The sequence below is a fragment of the Stegostoma tigrinum genome, chromosome 16, assembly GCF_030684315.1.
Source record: "Stegostoma tigrinum isolate sSteTig4 chromosome 16, sSteTig4.hap1, whole genome shotgun sequence".
Lineage (NCBI taxonomy): Eukaryota > Metazoa > Chordata > Chondrichthyes > Orectolobiformes > Stegostomatidae > Stegostoma > Stegostoma tigrinum.
In genome coordinates this window covers 6,537,486-6,559,540 of record NC_081369.1, presented here as the reverse complement: position 1 = coordinate 6,559,540, position 22,055 = coordinate 6,537,486, and the positions used below count along the sequence as shown (strand labels likewise).

At 45.2% G+C, this 22,055-nt stretch overlaps 1 protein-coding gene across 10 annotated transcripts in view; it reads left to right on the top strand.

The window, feature by feature from the left end:
- LOC125459689 (RNA-binding Raly-like protein) overlaps positions 1 to 22,055 on the top strand; it is a 1,242,755-nt gene that overhangs the window by 1,189,665 nt on the left and 31,035 nt on the right. For all 10 annotated transcript variants that reach the window (XM_059651584.1, XM_059651585.1, XM_048546398.2 and 7 more), the window contains one exon: positions 8,149 to 8,309. In XM_059651584.1, coding sequence (XP_059507567.1) covers positions 8,149 to 8,309 — 161 coding nt within the window. The remainder of the gene's footprint in view (positions 1 to 8,148; positions 8,310 to 22,055) is intronic.

Genomic DNA, 22,055 nt, shown 5'->3' with positions numbered 1-22,055 from the left:
TACAGTGGTTTTCAGTTGGGAGAGAGTTACTCTGGGAGTCATCAACATTGACTGTGTGCCCCGTGAAGTCTCATGGCTTCAGGTTAAACATGGGCAAGGAAACCTCCTGCTGATTACCACATACCATCCTGCCTCAGCGGATGAATCAGTAATCCTCCATGTTGAATAACACTTAGAGGAATCACAGGATGCCCAGGACACAAAATGTACTCTGGGTGGGGGATTTCAATGGCCACCACCAAGACTGTCTCGGCCACAGCGCTATTGATCGAGCCAGTCGGGTCCTAAAGGACATAGCTGCTAGACTGGGTCTGTTGCAGGTGGTGAAGGAACTAACAAGAGGGAAACATATACTTGACCTCATCCTCACCAATCTGCCAGCTGCAGATTCATCTGTCCATGACAGTACGGGTAAGAGTGACCACCACACAGACCTGGTGGAGATGAAGTCCCACCTTCACATTGAGAACAACCTCCATCGTGTTGTGTGGCACTATCACTGTGCTCAATCGGACAGACTTCGCACAGATCTAGCAATACAAGACTGGGCATCCATGAGGTGCTGTGGGATAACAGCAGCAGACCTGTACTCCAGAACAATCTGTAACCTCATGGCCCGGCATATCCCTCACTCAACTATTACCATCAAGCCAGGGGGTGAACCCTGGTTCAATGGAGAGCACAGGAGGGCACGCCAGGAGCAGCACCAGGCATTCCTGAAGATGAGGTGTCAACCTGGTGAAGCCACTGAACAGGCACACTGAACAGCGAAAGCATCGACTGATAGACAAAGCTAAGTGATCCCACAACCAACTGATCAGATCTAAGCTCTGCAGCCCTGCCACATCCAGTCATAAACAATGGTGGACAATTAAACAACTCACTGGAGGAAGAGGCTCCACAAGTATCCCCATCCTCAATGATGGAAAGGCCCAGTACATCATTGCAGAAGGTAAGGCTGCCTCATTTGCAGCAATCTTCACCCAGAAGTGCCGAGTGGACGATCCATCTCATCCTCCACCAGTGGTCCCAAGCATCACAGATACCAGCCTTCAGCCAATTCGATTCACTCCATGTGATATCAAGAAATGGTTAGAGTCACTGGATACTGCAAAGGCTACGGGCCCTGATAACATTCTGGCAATAGTACTGAAGACCTGTGCTGCAGAACTTGCTGCTTCCCTAGCCAAGCTGTTCCAGTACAGTTATAACACTGGTCTCTACCCGGCAATGTGGAAGTTGCCCAAGTATGTCCTGTACACACAAAGCAGGACAAATCCAACCCAGCCAATTCCAACCCCATCAGTCTCCTCTCGATCATCAGTAAAGTGATGGAAGGTGTCAGTAACAGAGCTGTCAAGCAGCACCTGCTCAGCAATAACCTGCCCCAACAACACTCAAGAAACTTGACACCATCCAGGACAAAGCAGCCGCTTGATTGGCATCACATCCACAAGCATCCACTCCTTCCACCACCGACGCTCAGTAGCAGCAGTGTACACACTGTGTCTACAAGATGCACTGCAGAAATTCACCAAAGATCCTCAGACAGCACCTTCCAAACCCACAACCACTTCCACCTAGAAGGACAAGGGCAATATATATTTGGGAATGCAACCACCTTCAAGTTCCCCTCCCCCTCCCAAATCCACACACCATCCTGACTTGGAAATACATCACTGTCCCTGGGTCTAAATCCTGGAATTCCCTCCCTAAGAGCATTGTGGGTCAGCCCACAGTACAAAGACTGCAGCGGTTCAAGAAGGTAGTTCACCACCACGTTCTCAAGGGTAGCTCGGTATGGGCAAGAAATGCTGAGCAGCCAGCGATGCCCACATCCCTCAATATTGATTTCCTTTTTAAAGACTGCACTGCTGAGATGGTTAATTTGCCCAACTTTGACCACTTTCTAAAATGAAGGGAAGTCACACCATGTTTTACTAATAAGCAAGAAACAAGCCTATTCTTTAATGTGCTAACATCAAATATTAATGACTGATATGCAAACGTAAACTATACCCTCTTTAAATCCCAACATGCATGCCTACTCATTGCCAAATCAGTTGAACAAGACAGTCACCTCTACAGAAGTATCATGGTTGAATAATATAGGCAAAAGGAACACATTCAGTGGATCACGACTCCACCACACCAGAGCGGAATGAGGTGACATTCTCAGAGGTCTTTTGGTTTCTCGAGATGTTTTCATGCTTTGAACTGCAGGAGATCCTCAGATTGGTAGCCTGCCAGTTAGACCTAGGTCACAGCTTGATTTGGAAGTTCTTCTGTGCAGACTCTTTGAGTGTTGATTCTTTCTCACTGATGGCAGGTAAAAGGAAGGGAGGTCTGTCTTGCTTTGAGGCCTGTGTGCAACTGCTGTCCCTCTCAGTTCTTTGGCAAGCTGCAAATTGAGCAATGAATACAGTTGTTAGATTTTTTTCTTAACCTAAGGACACCTGAAGCCAGCATGTCTCACAAAAATATCAATCCAACTTCTTCCCAAAAGTTACCAAAAACAGCCCTGTGTAAATAAAAAGTGAACACCACACAGGTCGACTTTTATCCTTCGTAATGTTACAAAAACTAGCACATTCTGTGCAACGCAACAGTTTCCAAATTTCCATTTCCCAATCTATATTCCAAACAAATGTGTGTCGTTCTTACAACCACAAATGTGTGTGTTTTGAGTGGGTTAAAGGTGGGCACATCGTGAACGAGAAGGATGCACAGGAAGAAGTGTTGACCCTTTTGAATGCAAATTAGATCCATTTCTTTCAGGAAGTAACATTTTTGAATCGATGTTCTGGCTAATTTGTGACATGACAATGTGGTAAGTAAGTGTCAGATGTCTGGGCGTGTTCCTACAGCTCTTTACCATCGGGTTTTGTTGAACTAGTGTCTGGGCCTTTGGTCGATTTCTTAGTCGAGACTGATAGCTGTGTTTTGGTCAATAATGCCATTATTATGGTGCGAGATGACCAGCAAGATGACAGAACATGAACTGCATGAGTAATGAACAATTCCTTTGTTCCTGTGTAATGAACAGCGTAGAAATCTTGTAAAGGAATTGCCCGGGCAGACTGTTTCTTACTTCAGTGTTGTCCAGTTTTGGCAGCAGTTTTGGTCTCTAGTTATCTCTGCCCTTCCACTTTTAAACTAGGTACGCGTGGAACCCATGGTATAGGAAAACAGATGTCGCACATTGCTTCAGTTATGGTCTTCAGTATGCCCCAGAAGGCAGTCAAGAATGATATTGGTCATTTCTTATCTACCAGTTGCTACACACCCAGCCAAATCCAAGCCACGTCCATGAGAGACCTTGCTTAACCATGGGAAAAGAATAGCAGCAGGAGTAGGCCATTCAGCCCTGTTCCCGCTCCCCACTTTGATCCCCAAGCTGGCAGCAAGGTAACGGTATTTGGGCTCCTGCTCATGCATTAATCCCCTCCATCCGTTTCTCTTTTTTGTTCTTCTTTTCTTTCAAATTTTCCTTTCTCCACAGTTCTTTCTCACCTTTTGCCCGCTGGGGAGCTCGGCCGCAGTGGAAGCAGTGGCATTGGTGGTGAGGATGGGCCCAAATGGTAGGAGATGGTGCCCAGCTCAAGACTCACGGCAGTGGTGGCGAGTGCAAATCTGAGCATTTCCTTTTCCTTTTGTTTCCGCTTGTTTCACTCTGGCTCTCGTTTATTTAATTCCAGCTACTGTACTTTAAGAGGGGGGCGGAGAGTGGCAATACTGCAGACGTTTTGCTGTGCTTGGGTACACACAACAATAAAATCTAATCTAAATATATCGAACTCCTTCTCAAAAGCATTCAGTGTTTTGGCGCCAGACGCTTTCTGCGGCAGAGGCTCAACTCTCTGGGTGAAGAACATTCTCATCTCAGTCCTAAATGGTCTACCTTAGACTGTGAGCCCTGGTTCTGGAGTCCCTGATCATTGGGAATGTCTTTCTTGCATTTACCCCCCATCTAATCATCATTCTTCTAAACTGCAGTGAATATAGTCCTAACCTGATAGATTAATCCAGACCCTAAGGTGCTCCAAGAGTACAACTCTGCAGACAACTCTGGCTAAAATCCTGGGGATACAGTCAGGCAAGCAATATATCATTGATAACAAGGTGTGGAGCTGGATGAACACAGCAGGCCAAGCAGCATCATAGGAGCAGGAACGCTGACGTTTCAGGCCTCGACCCTTCTTCAGAAAAATATATCATTGTTGCCTAAGGGTGCACTTTAACAGCTTCTGGGAGCTCCATGCAGAGGCTGGAAGCAGTGGAGCAGCAAATCATATGATGAATCTCGTGGCAGTCATGAAATTTCACATGATCTGCCATGGGACATCAGACCACACCACATCACTTAGCCTCATTAGTAAATTTTCTTTCACAGTCATTCATGCATTCGCCTTTTGGTCAGATTTTAATTGACAATTTTTCTTTGTATATTCTAAGCTATATGGGTGACATCAAAACCGAAGATTAACTAAACAGCAGCTTTTACATATTGGGCTGTGATGTCTCTTCACTGCCCTCTGTAAAGCCAATTAGTCACCTTTATGTAAGGTTAAAACAGCGTCCACTTCAGTCCAAGCAATTAGCCACAATTAGGGCTGAGATGAACAATGAGGCAGTGTATTTGTTTTTCGCTGCGCTGTTTGAGGAGATAATGTTGATCAAAATTCAGGAAGGGACGTCGCTGATTCTCAAAAAGAAAAAATTCTCAAAGAACTGCGGGATGCTGGAAATTAGAAACAAGAATGGGAATTGGCAGAGTGCATGTGTGGAGAGAAAGAGAGAAAGCAGGGTTAACGTTTTGGGTCCCTTCTTCAGAATATATCCTCAATGTGCATCTGACGCCCACTTGAACTTGACTTCTTTTATACGTGCTGAAGCAGAGCTTCCCGAAATGGGGGTGAAGGCTTCAAGTAGGCTTGCAGACTGAAGTTTTGGGCTAATGCAGCAATGGCAACTGTACCCCTGCTCTAAAAGGCCCCTCTACTCTTTCAGCCTCGCCCTACCAACATCAACAACAAGAGGATATTTAGCAGCCTGTTTCAATATTCATTGGCCAATCTATGTCATAGCTCCATGTCCCTTAATAATCTCACTCAACCATCTATCAGTCTCAATGTTCAATTGTCCCCTGACTTTAACCTACTTTTGGATGAGGAGCCGTCTCATGTCCCAGTGGACATGATCTGTTTGGATTTCCAGAAGCCCTTTGTCAAGGTGCTGCACAGGAGGCAGCAAAATAAGCTAAGAGCCCATGGTATTAGGGAGCAAGGTGCAGGTATGCTTAGAGGATTGGCTGACTGGCAGAAGGCAGAGAGTGTGGATATAAGTTTTTTTTTCAGGATGGCAGGTAGTGACTAGTGGAATTCCACTGAAATTTGGGACCACAGTTACTCACATTATACATGAACAATCTGATGAAGGAACTGAGGGCACTGTTGATAGATTTGCAGATGTCTCAAAGATAGATGGAGGGACAGATTGTGCTGAGGGAGCAGGGTGACTGCAGAAGCAATAGGAGAGGTTAGAAGAGTGGGCAAAGAAGCGGCACATGGAATACAATCTGGGAAAGTGTGAGGTTTTACACTTTGGTTGGAAGATTTGAGGTGCAGATTATTTCCTAAAGAGAGAAAGCCTTCAGAAATCTGAACCACAAAGGGAATTAGGTGTCCTAGTTTAGGATTCCTTAAGGTTAACATGCAGGTTCAGCTGCCAATCAGAAAGGCAAATGCAATGTTAACATTCATTTCATGAGGGCCAGAATACACGAGCAGAGATGTACTGCGAAACCTCTGGTCAGACTGCATTTGGAATATTGAGTAGTTTTGGGCTCTGAATTCAAGGAAGGCATTGGAGGGGATCCTGAGGATGTTTACAAGAACGATTTCAAGGATGAAGGGCTTGAGGAGCAGTTGAGGACTCTGGGCCAGTATTCAATGGAGTTTAGAAGGACGAGAGGGGGTCTCATTGAAACATACAAAATACTGAGAGGCCTGGATAGAGTGGACGTGGAGAAGATGTTTCCACCAGAAAGAGAGACTAGGACCCGAAACCACAGCCTCAGAGTGAAGAGACAAACCTTTAGTAATGAGATGAGGAGGAATTTCTCCAGCTAGAGGGTGTGAATCTATGGAACTCGTTGCTGCAGAGGGCTGTGGGCCAAGTCATTGAGTGTATTCAAAATAGAGACAGATAGGTTCTTGATTGGTAAGGGGGTCAATGAATACAGGGAGAAGGCAGGAGAGTGGGGTTAAGAAATGTATCAGCCATGATCAAATGGTGGAACAGACTCAATGGGCTGAATGGCCTAATTCTGCTGCTTCTTTTTAACAGCTTTATAGTTTAATCATATACCCTCTTGTTCTGGACTCACCCACCAAAGGAAATGGTTTCTGTCAATGTTAGCTTATCTTTTAAGCATCATCATCTTTTCCAAGTAGTATCCCCAATTTGTTGAGGCTTATGCCATGGCTTTACTGTGAGGCAGGGTGAAGGGCAGGGTCCCAAGCCCACCAATGACCAGAACTGGGCTCAAACCCCGCTCAGATGGTGTTCTTCTGAGCTGCACTTTGCTGCAGCTGATCCAAACCAGTTCACCCAAAATCATGTTACATGTCAATTAGATTTCGCCTTCATATTCTTTTTGCAACAGCATGCAAATATACGCATCCAGTCTCATCACCTGAAAGTTTCTAGCCCCTGTACCATTCCAGTGAATATCTGCTGCACTGCTTCCAAGGCTAACTTGTCATTTGCTGAAAAATGTGATCTATTGACATGAGTTCTTCAAGGTACAGTAAAGCCAAGACTGTGAGAGAGAATTCACAGATCAGTGACTGGCAAAATTGGATAGACCGATGGCTAAGATGTTCACTCTCATCATCAACAACAACTTGGATTTTATAGTGCCTTAAGGAGTTCACAGGACCAGTGCCAAACAAAATTTGATATGAGGCCATGGATACGGGTCAAAAGCTGGGACAACGTGATTGGTTAAAAGGATTCTTATGAAGAAGAGATGGGCAGAAGGGTTTAGGGAGTGAATGCTGGAGTTTATATTCGTGGCTGTGAAGGCTTGACTGTCAACAACAGAATTATAAAATCAGTGGTGCAGAGGAAGCCAGAATTGGAGGAGTGCGGATGCCTTGAAGGGTGATGGGATTGGAGGAGGTGACACAGATAGGGAGGTGTGAGGCTATGGAAAAAATTTAGAACGAGCATGGGAAGTTTAAAACTGAGGCATGGGTTAAGCAGGGGCCATATAAACCAGCAAACAGGATTTGGTGCCAGTTAGCGCAGATACTCAGTGAATGTCATAAGAAGGATGTGTTGTGTGCATTCCTTTTAAAAACCCTTATCTTCCTTTAGTTTTAATTTTTCTTTTCCCTCGACTTCTCCCCACTTTTGTGGCCTGGCTCCCCGCCAGTCCGTTTTCGCAATATCTGAGTGTTTTCCCCATGTGATGATGGAAGCAGGGCTATCCCAGCTCACAACACGGTCACGAAAACCCTCTATCAAAACCTGAGTTTCAGTGGAGGATTTTTAGTTTCATGTGTGAGGAAAATTGGAGGAATCAAGTGGGAGGGTCAAAATAGATACTACAGTCCATACAGCCACCAGATGTGACCTCATGCACATCAAATGTGTGAAGACTGGAGGGCAGGTCAAACGCGTATTAGGGAAGAGATCCAGGATAACATTCCTCCTTTGATCAATGCTACCCCCAAAAGAAAAGATGCGAGCGGCCAGCAAACGCTGGCTGGGGGCATCCTGACACAGAATGGTTGCCAAGCTGACCCAATAGCAGCCTCTGCGCTCCAGGGCATGACACGTTATGTGAAGTTTCACAATGTGCTATGTAGATCATTTACACTGTATGGATATTGTTCCGTTTCCAGGTGAGGTTCACGTACACCGAAATATCGGCGGACTGAAATAACCTATTACAGTTTCCCAATTGTCTAATGTGATCCTGCTAACCTCACGGTGGCCGGGTAACTCACTAGGAGGCTGGGGACCAGACCTGACGTGTATCTGGTTGTACAAATGATGCATCTACAGGCCTCCATTCTGACTCAGCGTGTTCTGTGCTCTGCCCGCATCCCGTGACTCAGCATTGTTTTCATTCCACAGGATGTACGACTACCACAGGGTCCCCCAGCCAAGCCGGGCAGTGCCAGCTGTCAAGCGCCAGCGCGTCATGGTCTCCGTTCCCCGGAGAAGCAAGGGCAGCTTCCCCGTCAAGAGTGGACCGAAGTCAAGTTCCACCCCGCCCCCATCAGCTGGGACAAAATGTAAGGGGAATATGTTTGCATTCTTTCTGTGTAATGGCTGTGAAGGTGACTTTCCTTTGCTGGGGCAGGGACGGAAATGTCCAATAAAAATTAAAATGTGCTACAACTGGGCAGTTGGGAGAGTGGGGTTTGGGAGAATCTACAAGAGAGACATCAGCAACTAGGGAATTAGTAGGAGGGAGAGGATGAGTATGCAGGAGGGAAAGCGAGAAAAGCAGATTCAATGCCAGTTGCTTGCTGTTGACCAATTTCTGATGGTTGGTTCACTAGCTCCCCACAGTTGTTCACAAGCTCTGGGCAGAGCTCCTGTTGCCTGATTGATGGGCACCTGGTAACTGACCAGTTCCCAGTGGGACTTATCACAGCAAGTTAACTTGCTCCTGCAACTGGTTAACTAGTACCAGCAGCTGGTTGCCTCACCTAGCTCTGGTGACCTGTTCACTAGCTCTTTGCAGCTGGTTGTCTCATTCCAATGACTAGATCAGTGACTCCTGGCAGTTGTTTAACTATCCCCTTGACCAGTTAACTAACTCCCGGCGATAATGGGAACTGCAGATGCTGAAAGGGGGTGGCCATGGGTACCCGCATGGGCCCAAGCTATGTCTGTCTCTTTGTAGGTTATGTGGAACAGTCCCTCTTCCACACCTACACAGGCCCCAAACCCACCTCTTCCTCCGTTACATTGATGACTGTATCGGCACCGCCTCTTGCTCCCCAGAGCAGCTCAAACAGTTCATCCACGCCACCAACACCTTCCACCCCAACCTGAAGTTCACTTGGGCCATCTCCAACACATCCCTCACCTTCCTGGACCTCTCAGTCTCCATCTCAGGTACACAGCTAGAAACTGATGTCCATTTCAAGCCCACTGACTCCCACAGCTACCTAGAATACACCTCATCCCACCCACTCTCCTGCAAAAATTCCATCCCCTATTCCCAATTCCTCCGCCTCCACCACATCTGCTTCCAGGATGAGGCATTCCACTCCTGCACATCCCAGATGTCCACATTCTTCAAGGACTGCAGCTTTCCCCCCGCAGTGGTCAAGAACGCCCTTGACCGCGTCTCCCGCATTTCCCGCAACACATCCCTCACACCCCGCCCCCAGAGGATCCTTCTCATTCTCACATACCACCCCACCAACCTCCGGATACAACGTATCATCCTCCGACACTTCGGCCATCTACAATCCGACCCCACCACCCAAGCCATTTTTCCATCCCCACCCTTGTCTGCCTTCCAGAGAGACCACTCTCTCCGCGACTCCCTTGTCCGCTCCACACTCCCCTCCACCCCCACCACACCCAGTACCTTCCCCTGCAACCGCAGGAAGTGCTATACTTTCCCCCACACCTCCTCCCTCACCCCTGCCCCAGGCCCCAAGATGACATTCCATATTAAGCAGAGGTTCACCTGCACATCTGCCAATGTGGTATACTGTATCCATTGTACCCGGTGTGGCTTCCTCTACATTGGGGGAACCAAGCGGAGGCTTGGGGACCGCTTTGCAGAACACCTCTGCTCGGTTCGCAACAAACAACTGCACCTCCCAGTCACAAACCATTTCAACTCCCCCTCCCATTCGTCAGACGACATGTCCGTCATGGGCCTCCTGCAGTGCCACAATGATGCCACCCGAAGGTTGCAGGAACAGCAACTCATATTCCGCTTGGGAACCCTGCAGCCCAATGGTATCAATGTGGACTTCACAAGCTTCAAAATCTCCCCTCCCCCACCGCATCCCAAAACCAGCCCAGCCTGTCTCTGCTTCCCAAACCTGTTCTTCCTCTCACCCATCCCTTCCTCCCACCTCAAGCCGCACCTCCATTTCCTACCTACCACCTCATCCCGCCTCCTTGACCTGTCCATCTTCCCTGGACTGACCTATCCCCTCCCTACCTCCCCACCTATACTCTCCTCTCTACCTATCTTGTTTCCTCTCCATCTTCAGTCCGCCTCCCCCTCTCTCCCTATTTATTTCAGTTCCATTTCCCCATCCCCCTCTCTGATGAAGGGTCCAGGCCCGAAACGTCACCTTTTATGCTCCTGAGATGCTGCTTGGCCTGCTGTGTTCATCCAGCTCCACACTTTGTTAACTAACTCCTGTCAGCTGGTTAACTAGCCGCAGCATTAAATTGGTCCTGTAAAGTGTAAACCAGCTGTCCACGGTTGGTTACCCTGGAATCACCAGCAATTAAAGATTCATCTCCTTGACATTGTATGAGCACTGATAGAGAAAAATCAGAGGGGTAATTAATTTTAACTGAATGCATTTATTTATTATTTCAAGAAGGTACAGGAAGCTAAGTGATGGTGCAATGGGTGGCATTGTTAACCAAGTATAATACTGGCACACAAATTAGTGAAGTCTGTGACTCAGTTGATTAGGATATAGAATGTGTTTAAGGAAATGTCTGGGCAAGGAATGGCTGGAAGGGATGATCTATAGCCCGACCGTAACTGTACCCACAATGTGGAGCAAAATATCCAAGAAGAAATGTTAGATGCTTGTGATAAAGGGACAACTTTAATCCTGGGCCACTTTAACCTTCATGTACGCTGGAAAAAAATCAGATTGGCTGGGTAGCTGGCACAAGGAATTTATGGAATATTTCCAAAAGAGTTTCTTAAAGTAACACATCCTGGAACCATCCAGAAGGCGGTTAGTATTAGAATTGGTATTGTGTAATGAGACAGGATTAAAGAATTAACTCACAGAGCTAAGGAACCCCTAGATCGCAGCTACAACAATGTGATTGAATTTTGCATCCTGTTTGAAAGGGAGCAGACTGGATCTAAAACTGGATTTTAAACTTAAGTTAGGGAGCAAGTAGACATGAAGGCTGAGATAGCTGAAGTATTCGAGTCATACAGCACAGAAGCAGACCTTTTGGTCCAACCAGTCCATGCTGAACATAATCCAAACTAAACTAGTCCCATCTGCCTGTTCTTGGCCCATATCCCGGCAAACCTTTCCTACACATGTACTTATCCAAATGTCTTTTAAATGTTGTGATTGTGCCAACATCCACCACTTTCTCTGGCAGTTCATTCCACACAGGAACCACCCTCTCTGTAAAAAAAATTGCCCCTCATGTCTTTTCTAAACCACCTTAAAAATGTGCCCCCTAGTATTGAATTCCTCCTTTCGAGAGAAAAGAAGGGATCCATGAAGTGGAGGTGCTGGTGTTGCACTGGGGTGGACAAGGTCAGGAGTCACACAACACCAGGTTCTAGTCCAACAGGTTTATTTGAAATTACAAGCTATGATTATGTGTCTCTGCTTGTGCCCTTCTCTTCACTTCACCTGATAAAGGAGCAGTGCTCTGAAAGCTTGTGATTTCAAATAAACCTGTTGGGGTGATGTGTGACGTTCAAACTTGGAATAAGAAAATTACAATTAACTCTATCCGTACCCCTCATTTTTTTTATAAACTTCTATAACGTCACCTCTCAACTTCCTATGCTCCGGTGGAAAAAGCCCCAGCCTATCTTTATAACTCAGACCTTCTATACCTGGCAACATCCTGGTAAATCTCTTCTGAAGCCTCCCCAGCTTAATAATGTCCTTCCTATAACTGGGCGACCAGAGCTGGACACAGTATTCCAGAACAGGCCTCACCAATGTTCTGTATAGCCTCAACGTGACTTCACATGATGTATGTGGTCATTAGGCTAGGGGAGGTATCAATAGAGAAGTGACAGACATATGGGGGATACTTCAGAATACATATCAATGGTATATTCCTGTGATAAAGTAAAATTCTTAGAAGAGGACCTAACATCTTTGGTTAACTAACAAAGTTAAGAAAAAAGCTCAGCTACAAAAACACGAATAGAAGGTCAGAGGATTAAACAGAACATAAAAAACAACAGAGAATTACCAAAATGAAATTAAACAGAAGCTAGCTAGAAAAATAAAAATGGATAGCAAGAGTTCTTGCAGGCATTTTAAGAAGGAAAATAGAAAATATAGTGAGTGTTGGTGTGCGAGAGAGTGAAAATGGAGGAGTTAATAATAGATAATAAGGTAATGTACAAAATGATCAGAGGTACAGATAGAGTGGACAGCCAGAGACTTTTTCCTAGGGTGGAGGTAGCTAGTACGAGGGGGCATAGTTTTAAAGCGAGTGGAGGTAGATATAGGGGAGACGTTAGAGGTAGGTTCTTTACTCAGAGAGTGGTAGGGGCGTGGAATGCATTGGCAGAGAGGGTAGTGGTGTCAATCTCATTAGGGGCATTTAAGTGGCTATTAGATAGGCATATGGTGTCAATCTCATTAGGGACATTTAAGTGGCTATTAGATAGGCATATGGATGATAGCATAAAGTAGGGGTGGAGGTTGGAAAGACCTTAGGTTTAGGGTAAAAGTTCAGCACAACAACATGGGCCGAAGGGCCTCTACTGTGCTGCCCTGTTCTAAGTTTTATATTCTAAGGTAATACTGACTGAAATCAACAAGTATTTTGTTCTAAATAGAAACCAAAAGAACTGTGGATGATGTGAAACAGCAAAAACAGAAGTTGCTGCAAAAGCACAGCAGGTCTGGCAGCCTCTGCGAAGAAAAGAACAGAGTTAACGTTTCGGGTCCGGTGACCCTTCCTCAGAACTGTTCTAAGGAAGGGTCACCAGGCCCAAAACTTTAACTGATTTTTTTTTTCACTGATGCTGCCAGACCTGCTGAGCTTTTCCAGCAACTTCTGTCTTTGTTCCAAATATTTTGCTCTGACTTCATTATAGACGATACAAAAGAATTTCCAAATAATGACTGCAAGTCGGGAGGTGGAAGGAAAACTTAGCAAAACTACAATCATCAGGGAATTGGTACTAAACAAACTGTTGGAGCTGGAGGCTGGCTGGTTAACAGGTTCTGATGAACTTCAAACTTAATAGGATCTTAATAGAACTTGACAATGAGATAGTGAATGCTTTGGCATTAATTTTCCGAAATGCTGGATTCAAGGAAGGTCCCAACTGGATGGGAAGTGGCAAACATAACTCCAGCGTTCAAGGAGCGAAAACAGGAAACTGTAGGCTACGCTACAGAAACAAAGCTGCTAACTATAGGTTAATTAGCTTGACGTGTGCGCACTATTAGAGTTGGCCATTAAGGATTTTATAGCTGGGCAGCTCAAATACTCCAAGGTAGTCGCAAAGAGTCCTCATAGCATTGTGCAAGGGAAATCATATTTAAGCAGTCTCATTGGAGTTATTTGAAGGAGTAACATGCACACTAGATAAAGGGGAGCCTGTTGGCATGCTGTACTTCATATTCAGGCTGTACCTGACAAGGTGCCACAGAACATTATTGTACAGCACAGTAACTAGTAAACCAAGGATTGGGTGGGTGGGGTGACTCTGGGTGGGATGTTCTTCAGATGGTCAGTGTGGACTCAATGGGCCGAATGCCTACTTCCACACTGTTGAGATTCAGTGATTCAATTATGCAGCCAATATATTAGCATGGATAGAAGATTGGTTTGCTGGCAGGAAACAAGCGAATGTATAAATGGGTCTTTTTCTGACTGGGGCAATGTGACAAGTGGAGTTCCGCAGGTCTCAGTTTTCTCTAATTTCTATCAATGAATTGGATGAGGCTAATGAAGCCCTAGCAGCTAGACTTTGCAGGTGATACAAAGATAGGAAAATATTTTTTGAGGAGGACAAGAGATTGCAAATGATTAGAGATAGGTTCAGGGAATTGGTAAGAATCTGGCACACAGTGTATGACATGGGATATGTGAAGTTGTTCACTTCAGTTGGAAGAATACAAAGTATAGGCATCAGAATAGGGCTCCTCAGCCACAGTATCTCTGCTTGGTACATTTCTTTATGTTTCTCTACTCGTGACTATTTTTTTTCTTAACTCGCACCGATGAGTCTTGCTTGAAGCCAGCGCGGACTCCCAGGCCTCAGCGCAGACTCCCAGGCCTCAGCGCAGACTCCCAGGCCTCAGCACGGACTCCCAGATCTCAGCACATATTCCCAGGCCTCAGCGCAGACTCCAAGGCCTCAGCACGGACTCCCAGGCCTCAGCACGGACTCTTAGATCTCAGCACATATTCCCAGGCCTTAGTGCACACTCCTAGGCCTCAGCACGGACTCCCAGACCTCGGCACATATTCCCAGGCCTCAGTGCAGACTCCTAGGCCTCAGCGTGGACTCCCAGGCCTCAGTGTGGATTCCCAGACCTCAGCGTGAACTCCCAGACCTCAGCGCGGAGTCCCAGGCCTCAGCACAGATTCCCAGGCCTCAGGAGGCTCAAAGTGTTTCAGAAGGGGACACCCGGCCTTGAGGTGAGGCCTGGCACAATCTGGAGTTAAGGTGCTGGTCCAGATGCAGTTGAAAGTACTGTTATTCTTAGAACATAGAACATAGAACAATACAGCACAGAACAGGCCCTTTGGCCCTCGATGTTGCGCCAACCTGTGAACTAATCTAAGCCCGTCCCCCTACACTATCCCATCATTATTCATATGCTTATCCAAGGACTGTTTAAATGCCCCTAATGTGGCTGAGTTAACTACATTGGCAGGCAGGGCATTCTCTACCCTTACCACTCTCTTTTTCTAATTTATTCTTACAGTTTTGTATTTTTATACTAAAAATGGCAGGAGGTCCATAATGCTGGACTTTTTATTTCTTTATTTTTCAAATCTTCTCCTAAGAAATTGCACTTAGGAATCTGTACCTTTGTACCCAAGATGGAGCTGTAATGGGCGACTTGTAAATGTTTCACTGTACTCATGTGAGTACATGTGACAGTAAAGCTAGTTTTGATCTAATTCAACTGGAGATTGACTGTGGATTCACAAGTCGCAGAGGGATCTAGATGTTCTCATGCATGAGTCATAAAATGTTGGAATGCAGATGCAGCACGTCATCAAGAAAGCTAATGGAATGACATCTTTTATTTCCAAAGGAATTGCATATAAAAGTAAGAATGTTATGTTTCAATTCTGCGGGACATTGTCGACAGCACATCTCGGATACTTTGTGCCATTGTGGTCTCCTTCATGAGGGAATGTGTCAGAGATGGTTCAGAAAAAGGTTACGAGATTGATACCTGGAATGAGTGGGTTGAATAATGAGGAAAGATTGGACAGAGTGGGTTGTTTCTTTTCCCAAGTTTAGAACAGCAAAGGGGTAACTTTATCGAACTTTATAAGAGCCAGAATGGTTTCGACAAAGTGAGCAAGGAAAGGATGTTTTCACTTGTGGGTGGTCCAGAACCAGGGGGCACTCTTCTAAAGGTACAGAGCTCACTTTTAGAGTCATAGAATCCCTACAGGGTGGAAATAGGCCATTCAGCCCATCAAGCCCACACCGGCAGTCCAAGGGGAATCCCACCCAGACCCTTTATCCGAGTAACCCTGCATTTCCCATGGCCAATCCACCCAGCTTGCACATCTTTGGACTGTGCGAGGAAACCGGAGCACCCGGAGGGAACGCACCCGTAAGGAGAATGTTTTTTCTCTCGGAGGGTTGTATGTTGGGACTGTTTTACTGCCTGGGAAGGTGATGAAGGTGGGATCATTGAATATCTTTGAGATGACAGTAGATGGATTCTTGTTAGATGAAGGAATCCAAGGTTATCAGGAATAGATGAGAATATGGTATTTGGAACTCAGACGTCGCCCGTGATCTTATTGAATGGCTTGAGGAGTCAGATGGTTTACTCTTGCTCCTAATTCACATGTACAAAAGCTGGGATTAGTTTAGGAAGGATGCATAGCTCCTTAAGAGATTGAAGAAGGGATTACCAGAAGATACTCAGGGTAGCGAATTTCAGCTACAGGGTTAGCTTGGGAAATCTAGGGCTGGTGTCCTTGAAACAGAGGAAGCCAAGGTAAATTCGATAGAGGCTTACAAGAATATGGCAGAAGCAGCAGTCTGAAATAAGACATAAAATGCTGAGAAGTTCAGCAGACCTGGCAGCATTTGTGAACAGAGAAGATATCTTACTGTTTTGAGTCCAGTGTGATGACCCAGCGGGATTGAAAAGCATTGGAAAATTGTAGGATGTTTGTTGTTGACAGAGGAGAAAGAGAAATTAGTGGAACAGATGTTGAGGTGCCCAGGGCAAAAGACAAAGGGAGTGCTAATGATGGTAAAGGAAAGATAGAAATACAAAATAGGTGGAAATTGGCCTCAGTAAAATGGGCCCTTTTTATTTCCTTTTCACACCGAACATTAACACTGTTTCTGGAATTCTCAACACAGGACTCCATTGGCAAACATGTAGAAATAGACCTGGTATACAAACTGCTGCTGAAACAATAGAACCAGAAAGGACAAGACACATCACAGCAGATCATATAAATTCAGGAATGGAGCAGAACACCACCGCTTCGATTGGAGGTCGCACAGATGACATTAGTACATAGAACATAGAACATTACAGCTCAGTACAGGCCCTTTGGCCCTCGATGTTGTGCCAACCTGTGAAACCAATCTGAAGCCCATCTCACCTACACTATTCCATTATCAATAGAATAGTAACGAAACATCTGCACATAATGGCTCAGCGAGTGAATGAAGCACTGCGTCCACAATTCGAGCTACAAATTTTCACCAAGACCTTAAAAATTTCTGTTTTTATTTGTATGTTGTTATGACAGATTGAAATGAAACGGGCAAGATAAATTTGCTCTCAAAAGTTAGTGAATGAGGGTACACTGATTTACGATCTGAGACAGAAGGCGCAGTATTGGATGTTTTGATGAGGGAAAGCTTTGCTTAAGAAGTGGGTGACAGGTTTCTGGCAGTAGAACCAAAGATAAAAAACAATTTCCATTGTTGAATTGTCACTTATCATTGCTTGTAGTTTTTACATTAAACAACAACAGTGAAAAGTGTTTAAGTTGACATACCACAGCACCCCTATTCATAACAGAAGGCATAAATAAGAAAAACTTAAGACAAAGTCCATCTTAGTCCAACAGCAATGGGTGAACCATTCAGGACTGAGCTGAGGAAGAATTTCTTCACTCAGAGAGAGGGGAACCTGTGGAATTCTCTCCCACAGGAAGCTATCGGAGCCACCTCATTAGAGATATTCAAGAGGGAGCTGGACGTGGCCCTTGCAGCTAAAAGGATTAAGGGGTACGAGGAGAAAGTGGGAGTGGGATACTGAGGTTGCATGATCAGCCATGACTGTGTTGAATGGTGGTGCGGGCTCGAAGGGCCGAATGGCCTACACCCGCACCTATTTTCTGTGTTTCCAGTTCAATCCACGGCCCCTGGGTTTGAGAAAAGACAGCATTGTTGCAAGACTGCCATAGGCACTCACAAGAATTAAACTTGTGATGTGGGTACAACGTATAACGGGCTGACTGCTTTACTTTACAGAGGGCTGGACTGGATTTGATGGGCCACAGTCTGTGCCTTCCGTGATGCTACGAATATTAGCAAGGCACTTGGAGGTGCAAGGGCCCTGTAGGAGTAGACCCAACAGAGATGAGAATCCTCATCTTTCTTTCCTTGTGTGCACCTGGGACATTAACACAGCTTCTTAATTTATGAACTCAACGCCCTGCTCCCTGTATTGGGTTCCACATCCTGAACTGTAATGCCAGTAAATATTTCTGCTCCCGCTCCCCCCTCCACTAATCTAGGGTTGTTCATAATGCAGAACTCTTCTGGTGTTGTCAAATATTTAAATGAATCTCCGAAACAGGGCTTTGGGAGAAGCATCACTGAAGGAATGGGTGTCCTCGTTCCATTTTGTTTGAACACCTTTGTTTGCCAGTTCCCAAATTATTGGAGTTGGGCAAAGAGATAGAGGTGCAGTAGATGGATGTAGATTCTGGTCAATTTTCAAATGTCAGACATACTGTATAGTATTTGTTCGGGATGTCCGAGAATAATTTGTCATGAATCATCCAATCAAGTGGCCAGGAGTCTGCCTGCTTTCCTAGTGGGTTGAGATGAGGGCACAGCACAAGGTGGTGCACACCCATTGGCATGAGGATGGGGCTGGGTTTCTGGAGATTAGAATCATAGAATCGCTACAGTGAAGGAAGCAGGCCATTCAACCTGTTGAGTCCGCAGTGCCCCTCCAAAGAGCATCCCACCCAGACCCAATCCCCTGCCCTTTCTCTGTAATCCTGCATTTCCCATGGCCAATCCACCCAAACCTGCACATCTTCAGGCTGTGGGAGGAAACCTGAACACCCAGAGGAAACCCACGCAGACACGCGGAGAATGTGCAAACTTCACACAGACGGCCCCCCGAGACTGGATCAAACACCAGTCCTTGGTGCTGTGAGGCAGCAGTGCTAATCACTGAGCCACTGTGCCACTTCAAAAGGACAAACAGGGTTAAGGGACAAAAACTGCTAGAAGATATCCAGCCAAGTATCAAATCCCTACCGTGCATCTCTATTGATTTCAGGAAGTTATCTGTCCTGAATGTTGCCTTTCCTGACTTTTGGGCACCTACAACTTGATTAAAAAAAATTGAACTGAGTCTTGGCTCCCACGCAAACCCATATCACTGGCTGTGAATATGAGAGATTGGAGAAATGTAGGTTACCATCCCATCACCCTGGGCAGTGAGAGTTCTGGTCTCAGACCCATTAAAGCTACCCAGGCCTTCAATGGGTAGCAATCTCAATGCACTTTTGTGACTTTTAAAAATCAGTGATCAAACCCAAAAGAAGGAACTATCTTCATTCTATAGCAATCTTCTTCCTTCCTCATTGAATCAGTAGCATGATGCTTAAACTGTGGGTTTATTCAGGCTGCATAATTGAAATGGGAATTTAAGAGGCTTAATTAGAAGCTCCTGTGCACTTGCAGAGAAACCAGATGGTGCGTTCATTAAATGTTCACTTCCATCCATGTGTTTTTTTTAGAGAAATCTATTATGAAATGCAATTATACAAAATTAATAGTGCGTAGCAAAATAGAGAAAAGTCAGCTTTTTTTTATTTAGTTGCTTAAAATAAACTTAATAGTTAACACTTGGAGCACAGTGGCTTTTGGAGTTAAGTAGGGAGGGGGATTGGAACAAACAGTGGCATTCTGAGAATTGGCAGTGCAAGTTAATTAAATATTACTGCAGTTTGTTTCTTAGCCCAAGCACAGAACTTCTTGCTGATGGATGGCTTTGGTGCATCTTCCAGTCACTTCATCAATTGCGGCAGGAGTTGTGTGGTTGACCCTTCTCAGGAGTCACAAGGCTGTGGCCTTCTCAGAGGGCTTTGTGGCCTGGGTCATTGATGTGTTCAAAGCTAAGTCAGATAGATTCACAATAGAAAAGGACATTGAGGTTTGGGGCTGGGGTTGAGGGAAAGCGGGGTGAGACATCTTGTCAGTAGTACAGCAGGCTTGACATCTCCTTGGCTTATGCCATGTATAGCATGTTGGTGAGGCCTCTTCTGGAGTACTGTGTCCAGTTCTGGTTGCCCTGTTATAGGAAGGGTGTTATTAAATTGGAGAGGGCTCAGAAAAGATTTGTCAGTATGTTAGTGGGACTGGAGAGTTTGAGTCATAAGGAGAAGCTGGATGGGCTGGGACTGTTTTCACTGGAGTGTAGGTGGTTGACAGATGAGCTCCTAAAATCATGAGGGGCATAGATAAGGTGAATAGCCAAGATCTTTTCCCTAGAGTTGGAACTAGAGGGCATAGGTTTAAAGTGAGAGAAGAAAGATTTAAATGATACCAGAGGGGCAACTTTTTCTCACACAGTGTGGTTCTTATGTGGAATGAACTGCCAAACGAAATGATAGATACAGGTATAGTTACAACATTTAAAGACAGGTACATGAATAGGAAAAGTTTGGAGGGACATGGGCCAAAAGTGGGCATGTAGGACTAGTTTAGTTTGGGAAACTTGAGTCAGCGTGAACAAGTTGGACCTGAGGGTCTGTTTCTGTGCTGTATGACTGTATGAGTGCTGTCTCTGTTTGGCCATATTCCTGGACGGTGTCTCACCATGTGACTTCCCGCACCAATTTGTACAAGTCGTGACTCTGTAAAATTACTTTATTCTTATTTCAAATATTTGTATTTCTGGTGCGTCCTGTTACTGTGGATAATAAGAATGTGAACCGTACGAGGAAGCAAGCCCAGTTTTGACTCAACCAGAGCCGTCACAAAACTGCTGCGGCTACAGAAATCAGCTCAGCGGACTGGAAATTCTGCAAGATGTTCTTGCATCCTGACTCCCTACAGCTTGTCCACCATCAACAAGGCATTAGTTCGGAGTGTGATGGAACAATCTCCATTTGCCTGGATGAGTGCAGCTCCAACAATACTTGATAAATGTCGCATTGTTAGTAATGTATTGTAGAGTCATAGAGGTCTACAGCATGGAAACAGGCGCTTCAGCCCAACTTGCCCATTCTGCTCAGTTTTCACATTTAAACTAGTCCTATTTTCCTGCATTTGATCCACATCCCTGGCCTACCCCATCCATTTACCTGTCTAAATTAATTATGCAGATAGAGGAAATTAGTAATTTCTGCCCTTTGAGTCTGCTTTGCCATTTCAATATGGTCATGGCTGGTTGATCCAATTTGGTAACCTGTTTCTCCCCATACCTTTTGACCCTTTCAGCCCTAAGAACTATTTGTAACTCCTTCCTGAAAACGTACAATGTTTTGGCCTGCGCCACTTTCTGCGGCAGGGACTTCCACACTCTCTGTCTCAGTCTACAGCAATGCAAAGAGATGCACTGTTACCAGCTTCTTGTGGGAATGTCCAGTTGGGCACCAAATGCTGGCTTTCCCCAGAGACACCCAAAATCCCATGAATAAATAAATGTTAAAAGTCTATCAAATGCGTACTGAGAAATAATAGGGTCACCAAGGTTGTCCTGGAGACCCCCACAATTAAACATTAATTCCTAACACTCTGATATCATGAAATCTGAGAGAATCCTTTCTCGGGCCGTTGAAGTGTAAAATTGCAAGTTTCGTTCAAAGTTTCTTTAAATTCTTACATAAATATTGGAAAGCTGGAGACAAAAGACTGTGACCCCAAAGCTATTCTTAACCAGAATTGGTAACTTGCACCTACTGGATGGCAAACACCGCTCACTCCAGAGGATGCAGATTCAGACAGCATAGAAACAGACCCTTCGGTCCAACCAGTCCATACTGACTATGTTCCCAACCTAAACTAGTGCCACCTGCCTGCGTCTGGCCCATATCCCTCCAAACATTTCTTAATCATGTACTTATCCAAATGTCTTTTAAACATTGTAACTGTAATTGTATGCAGCACTTCCTCTGGAAGTTCAGTCCACACATGAACCAAATTCTGAGTTTAAAAAAATTGCCCCTCATGTCCTTTTTAAATCTTTCTCTTCTCACCCTAAAAATATACTCCCTAGTCTTGAAATCCCCCACCCTAGGGAAGAAACACCTGCCATTCACTATTTCTGTACCCCTCACAGTTTTATAAACCTCTATAAGGTCATCCCTCAACCCCATTCGCTCCATTGAAAGAAGTCTCAACCTTAACAGCCTCTCCTTATAACTTAAACCCTCCATTCCTGCAACATCCTGATAAATCTCTTCTGAACCCTCTCCAGTGAGAAAGGAGAGTGCACAGTCTGGTGGAAAGGCTCCTTGGGAATATCTCCCACTTCAGCGTGAAAATGGGCATTAATCCTGTTTAAAATCTAGGCCAGTGTATGAGCTCATGTTCAGGTTAATAAATGAAGAATGGGTTTATTTTCTTAAAAGCTACAAAGAATTTTTTTACAGATCTCTATTGTTCAAAATTTTTGAAT